At 33.8% G+C, this 6,610-nt stretch overlaps 1 protein-coding gene across 1 annotated transcript; it reads right to left on the bottom strand.

The window, feature by feature from the left end:
• Positions 1-1,290: 1,290 nt before the first annotated feature.
• On the bottom strand, positions 1,291-2,467 carry LOC106330937 (F-box/kelch-repeat protein At4g39753-like). The gene has a single exon (XM_013769324.1). The coding sequence runs from the start codon at positions 2,465-2,467 to the stop codon at positions 1,319-1,321; it is 1,149 nt and encodes a 382-aa protein (XP_013624778.1). The 3' UTR covers positions 1,291-1,318.
• Between the last annotated feature and the right edge of the window lie 4,143 nt (positions 2,468-6,610).

The raw sequence follows: 6,610 nt of genomic DNA, 5'->3' as shown, positions 1-6,610 counted from the left end.
GTCATTTTTAGTAATTTGTAACAAAACACTAAGATCAAACCACTCAACTAAGAAGTAACGAAACCACCAGACACACCACACTTTCTGTGACAATTTTTTTTTGTGTAGAACAACTTCCGGCACAAGAATACTCTGTCTGATGAGGTTCATATGTGTACCTTTAATTACAGTGCATGCATGGTCACATCAATGTTAAAAGAAACTCAAAAGTCAATCCGTCCTTGCCGTTACTAATCAAAGCCCCTCAGGACATCCATAAGTTGTACAACCGAGCATTTACTAAAACTCCATAACCTTATTACATCATCGAGTTGCACAGAAAAACAACATAGACTAGAAACTGTATAAATTAATACTCGATATATTAATACGCAATAAATTAATAATTTTTTCCTGTCCAAACTGGTTCAAAATATGACACAAATCGATAAAATAATAAGATAGTATTTTTTTAAAAGAAAATTATAGGTAAATATATAGTCGCATTAAAATTATAAATTAATAATTTATCTGTATATATTTTTTATATTTACAAATAAAATATTATATTAAGTTAACACTTAATATATATAGTTTGATGAGATTTAGTAAAACTATATCTAAAACCACATTTGAAATCTATGAAACATATTTTATATGCACCAAATAATATAATAAAAACAAGATGAATGTTGAATTTCAAAAAATTAATTAATTTATATGCAAAAATAAAACATTTTCTTATTTAAAAAATATATATATATATTTAAGATAAACAAATTCTAAAAAAATTGATTAAGATAGAAAGATTTAAAAATATTTTTTTTCTAAATTAATAACTTTATAAATTAGTAAAATCTCATAGTCCCATTATTATAAATTTATAGTTTTATTGAATCTAAACCATAATTTTTTACAGAGAATAATATCTCACCACACACAACCACCAATACAAACACACAAAACCAACCCAAACAAATAAAAATAATTTGCAAAAAAATATAATGACATTTCGCATGGATGTCACTACTAGATAATCAAAAAAAGCAAACACAAGCATTACATGTTTCTGTTTTTGAACAACAATTTTACTTTATGTTTTAATTTCAACTAACATTTAAATCTGTACTATCAACTATTTTTTTTTTTTGAATCGATCAATGAGAACCAGTGACGGTACTATCACTAACTACTACCAAATGATTCACGAAAACAATTTTGAAATCATTAGAGAATAAAAAATATGAATCCGGCCCTCCACTAGTGATTTTATATAATCAATGTTTAAGCAAAAAAATCTAAAAACCATTCTTGATAGTATAAAAATAGATACAGTTGATCAAGTCCGTATCACTGAAGAACGCAAGAAAACGTATGAACTGGGAACCGTAAGCACACCATTAGACCACTCAACCTTTCCCCAAACTTGACCATTTTGGCGCTTTTCAAGCGCAACCAATGCACAACAAATAGTCTTTTCTTGACAATTACGACGAAGACGAGGCTGCGCCAACTTGTCCCACATGATTAAGAGTTTCCCACAGTAATTAACGATTTCAATCAAACCACTACGATAATTCTTATTGAATGAAGACAACCCCTTGACCTGTTTCCACTCGTTACACTCTTTGTCATACCACATGCAACTTTTCGCACGACAAGCGTAATATATATTACCTACCATACACCTACTGTCACCCTCGCGTGCTTTTGGCGTAGCTTTACACTTACGTGTTTTCGGATCATAGACAGAGTCTTTCTCCTCGTTACTCCTAACGTAAAACTTCCCTTGGGTAATCTCTATTTTTCTAATCACTGAAGAGAACCGAAGCTCGTCTCCAGGGTCAGGTAAAGGCTCCCATGTTCGAGCCTTTATATCCAAAACCTCACCCCAGCTTTCGGCGGATTCATTTGCCTTGCAACCTCCAAATACGTATATCTTCCCGTGGAGTACGCACGCAACTGGATTCACTCGAGCTACAGTCATACTAGGTGCGTTACTCCATAAAACGTTCTCATTGTGGCGGACTAACATGACTTGGGACGGAGGATAACGTTGTCTGAGTGCGTAGATATCTGAACCCACCCTACGAAGGAACAATGGTTCTCGAGAAGCATAGGAAGAAGGAACTTGTACAAGTTGTACCAATGTAGCTTTCTTCTTCTCGATTTGATCAGGTTGTATCCAGAGGGTGAACCATGAGGGAAGAGGGCGGTCGGGAAGCTGTAAACATATAGAAAAGAGCGATTCTTGTGTTTTGTGGTGAAACCGTGCGTGGTTGAGCTCAATGGATAAGATAAGAGAGCGAAAGGACTTGGAGACTAGGGAGAGTATAGGGTAGTAGGATTTGGATACGCGCGCTAAGCAGTTTAGAATGATCACATCAGGAAGCGACAAAAACGACGGTGGAGATGGATTCGGTTTCATCTTTTTCCACGGTGGTTCGACTGCCGCAGAGGCTGCGGCTTGAACCGAAGAGTGTAGCATTAGGGTAAAACACACGAATAGGTTAGGAGCTTAAGTATATAAAAATACCTTTGTTTTATATATTGAAAACTCACCCCTTGATTTTTGTTTAACATCTAGTCGATCCGGTTTAGAAATTAAAACACAAAGAGAACCCAATATATATTGGTCGAAGCTGTAGCTTTCTGTTTTTTGCTCTAAGATTTAGGCTTTAAATTTTTAGCTTTGGCTTTTATTTATTTTGTTGTAGAAATTTTTTCAGAACACTTAATAAAAACTCTAGAGAAAGTGTTTTCTAAAGTTAATATATTTCCTATTTTAATGTTTTGACTTTGGATTCTATTTTAAATATAAAAGCATGATTGCTTTTAAAAATGACTGTAGAAATTAAAAGTCTGTCTACAGCTTCGGAAATAAAAGCACGATTGCTTTAAAAGATGACTCTAAAAATTAAAAAGGCCGTCCACAGCTTCTACAGTCATTATCAATCACCCACATACTCTAGTTGATGACTATTAGAAAAATAATAGAAACTAAAGGGAAAAGAATGACTATGAACAAAGAATGAAAAACAAAAACATGATCATAATTGATCAAATCTGCAACACTAATGACCCTTTAATTGTATATGAAATTCTAAGTCAGGAGAACTAAAAGGGACAAAAATTCCCTAAAAAGCACTTTTCAGTTTTTTCATAAAAATAGCATTTAAAAAGAAAAATGATCAAATTTTTTTTATTAAAGAGTGGAAAAACATTTATACCTTAGGGTTAACTAATCTAAACTTAGTGTTTATAATTAAAGAGTGAAGTTTTGAGAATATGGTTTCAAATTTTAAGAAAAAAAAATATTAAAATTTTCAAAATAGAAAGAAACTATTTTAGTCAATTTCCTCTTTCATAACTATTTTTTGACAAAAACTTAAAAAATGTTATTCGAGAGAATTGCCCAAAACTCATTAGCAATGGTTTTTTAAAAAGGACCATTAGAGCATGATTTTTGGGGATTTCTTAGCGTAGGGTTTTTAGCGGAATATAAGACCACATCCGACGGATCCAATAAGGAGGTTATTAGGAAAAACACAAAAAAAAATAAATCAAAAATGTATTAAAGGAGCAGAACCGGTGTGAAACATGAGACTTTAAGAATCACTAAACACCTCATACTTGGCCATTTTGTATTGGCTATTCAAAAGGGGAAAAAATTCCCCTCTCTCTCTCTCCTTCTTTCTCTTTTGGCCAATAACACGTAAAAGAGTTGAAGCTGTTCGTCGTGCTGCTGATGGAAGCACTTTTGAGAAATGGTACTGCTCTCACCTCTCTCATAAAGTCTTAATTTTTTTTGATTCGTAGATTCAAGTTTTCTTAGGGTTCAATCTAGATTCGTGATACTCTGTTTTGGGCTTTGATTCCAGTGAAGAAAGTGGAGTTATGATCGCGAAGGGAAGTGAAGAGATTCAAGTGCGTTTTGAGTGGAAATATCGATGATGATATATCGAAACCAAGCTTTGAAGATGAACCTAGATCACCTTTTGTCTTCTTCTAGTACGGTACCTAAAACCTTCCTGTGTTACTTCTCTGAGTAGTATCTTCCTTTATTTAGAGAGGATTTTGAAAAGCTACGATGGGAACATGGTTGATGCTAGCAGAATATGTTTCATTGTGTGGAAGAACATGTCAGAAGAGGTATCAGTTTATTCACAATCACTTAAAAACTTAATTTTTCCTCTTCAAACCTTTATTTATATGCTTGGTTTTTGCAAATTCTGCAAATCAAATGCTCTACCGTATTCTCGTACGAATCCAAATTGAGATTTACTGTCTATTGTTGTGTCCCAATCCAAATTGAAATTCTGCCTTGTGCGCTCTTCGCGAGCAAGACGCTGGTTAAGCTGACACTGGGATCACATATTGATCTTGGGAACATTCCTCCAGGTGTGTCTCTTCCAGCGCTCAAGAGTCTCTTCATCAACACCATCTTTTTCACTTATGGAGATCTGTGTAATGTGCTTCTTCCTGGTTGCCCAGTACTCGAGGAGCTGTCTGTACGTCACGTGAATTGTGAAAGAATCTCATTCTGCATATCCAGTAGAAGCATCAAGAAACTATCAGTTTACTACAACTTTGAGACTGAGATTACAGATATGCCCGGCATGTCATCTGATTCTTACTCCTGCTTCTGCTGATGTAAGTTTTTACTTAACATAACTCATTAAAAAAAACGTTCTCATTATTGATGCTTATATGTGTGTGTGATGATGTTTCAGGTGATTTCTCCATGTGTTAAACGCGGACTATCTCTACCGGTGTTCAAGAATCTGGTTGCCTTACCTTATTTTCCTTCCTTCATGTTTCAGGCCCTATTGAAGAAGATGCTGGCTTGAGAGATTTAATCAGCTGGCTTCCCAAAGAGGTTCTAGGCAGCATCTTGTCCTTACTTCCGACGAAACAAGCCGCATCAACATCTGTACTTGCTAAAAAGTGGAGGCATGTGTGATGATGGTAATATATTGTAAATTCATGGCGCTCGTTGGAGCTGCAGCATCCAAGTGCTAGACCGATTTCGTTTCTTACTTCTAGCTAGACTTTCATCATAAACTTTTTTTTTTGTTAAACGTATCTAATTCATAGGCAAGATCATGATGTGAATCACTCAGTGTGCTAGTTTGCACCACTTACAAATCATGGCAAAACTACTTTACTACAGTTAATTATGTTCAAATACATTATCTAGTTGAAAACCATTTCTCTTTATAAGCTTTGCAATATTGGTTATCAAGAGAGTCGGATCTATTGGTTATCACGGTTGAAAACCATTTCTCTTTATAAGCTTTGCAATATGAGTTGATGCTATGAAAACCATTTCTCTTTCGAGTGAAGCATTTTTTTTCTTTACATGCTTTATAAGATTATTTTGTTAACCATTTCTCTTACCATTTCACAAGTGATGAGTTACCATTTCTCTTACCATTTCGAGTGAAGCACAAGTGTAGTTACCATTTCATTTTTCAAATCAAGATTTCAACTAATCGGTTTTTTCTGGTTTATGATTTGTATTTATATTTTTAATATGCTTTTATGTCATTTTTATTTAAATTTTTATGTATGTTTTTCTTTCATGTTATAAAATCCAATCATTCAACTTTTAAAAAATATAAAAAAAAAATAAAAAATTTTAAGAACCTCAAAGAAGTTCTCCCATTGGACCATAAAAATTTTAATTACATTAACAAGGGTTCTAAACTTTTCAAATCACAAAATTAATTACTAAACTATTCATTAGAACCCTTAATGGGCTCTTACCAATGGAGTTGCTCTAATAAACTGACTCTTAATTTTTAACTAAAAAAGTTAAGAGCCAGCTCTTAAATAAGATGTTTAAGAGTTGGTTCTTAACTTTTTTAGTTAAAAGTTAATAGACGGTTTCTTATATTCCACTAAGAACCCCCGATAAACATGCTCTTATAGTTGATCAAAGGAAGGTCACCAGCCCAAACAAGAAAACATATGAACTGGAACCCTATGTACAACTGCAAAAAAATGTACAATCTCTCCTCAAACTTCATCATCAGTGCGTTTTCTAAGTGCAATCACCGCACGCCAACGATATTAATATTGACGATCGGGATGCCCAAACTTGTCCCACAATATTATTTAAGAATTAAGAGTTTCGCATGCTAGTTAACTATATCAATCACATTACCGAGATAAATTTTGCACCGTAAAGGTACCATACATTCTTTACCAAAAAGAAACACATAGGCTTCTTATACATTATTCCATTTTTTTTTCTCGGATCGTAAACATAATCCATCTTCTCGTGGTTATAAGGTAAACCTTACTTTGCATATAACCTCTATTGTTTTAATGGGAGAATCGAGGATCTAGCTCCTCCCCAAGTTTAAGTCTTAGAGTCGAAAACCTCGCCTCAAGTTCATAGATTTATCTGCCCCCAACCTCCTTTGACGATTTATATTCAACTAGTTAAACATTTCCTCTAATGTGTTGTTCTTCTACTATTTTGTAGTCATCAGCACTAAACATAGACGAGAAAAACCATTAGAGAAAAAACAAGTTGCAAACTGATTAATAAAGGCTAAGCAAAGCTACCAATAGTTTTATATAACCAATGTTTAAACAATTAAATCTAAAAGCCATTCCCGAC

The sequence above is a fragment of the Brassica oleracea genome, chromosome C3 (genome assembly GCF_000695525.1).
Source record: "Brassica oleracea var. oleracea cultivar TO1000 chromosome C3, BOL, whole genome shotgun sequence".
Classification (NCBI taxonomy): Eukaryota; Viridiplantae; Streptophyta; class Magnoliopsida; order Brassicales; family Brassicaceae; genus Brassica; species Brassica oleracea.
This window is presented reverse-complemented; position numbering and strand designations above follow the sequence as displayed.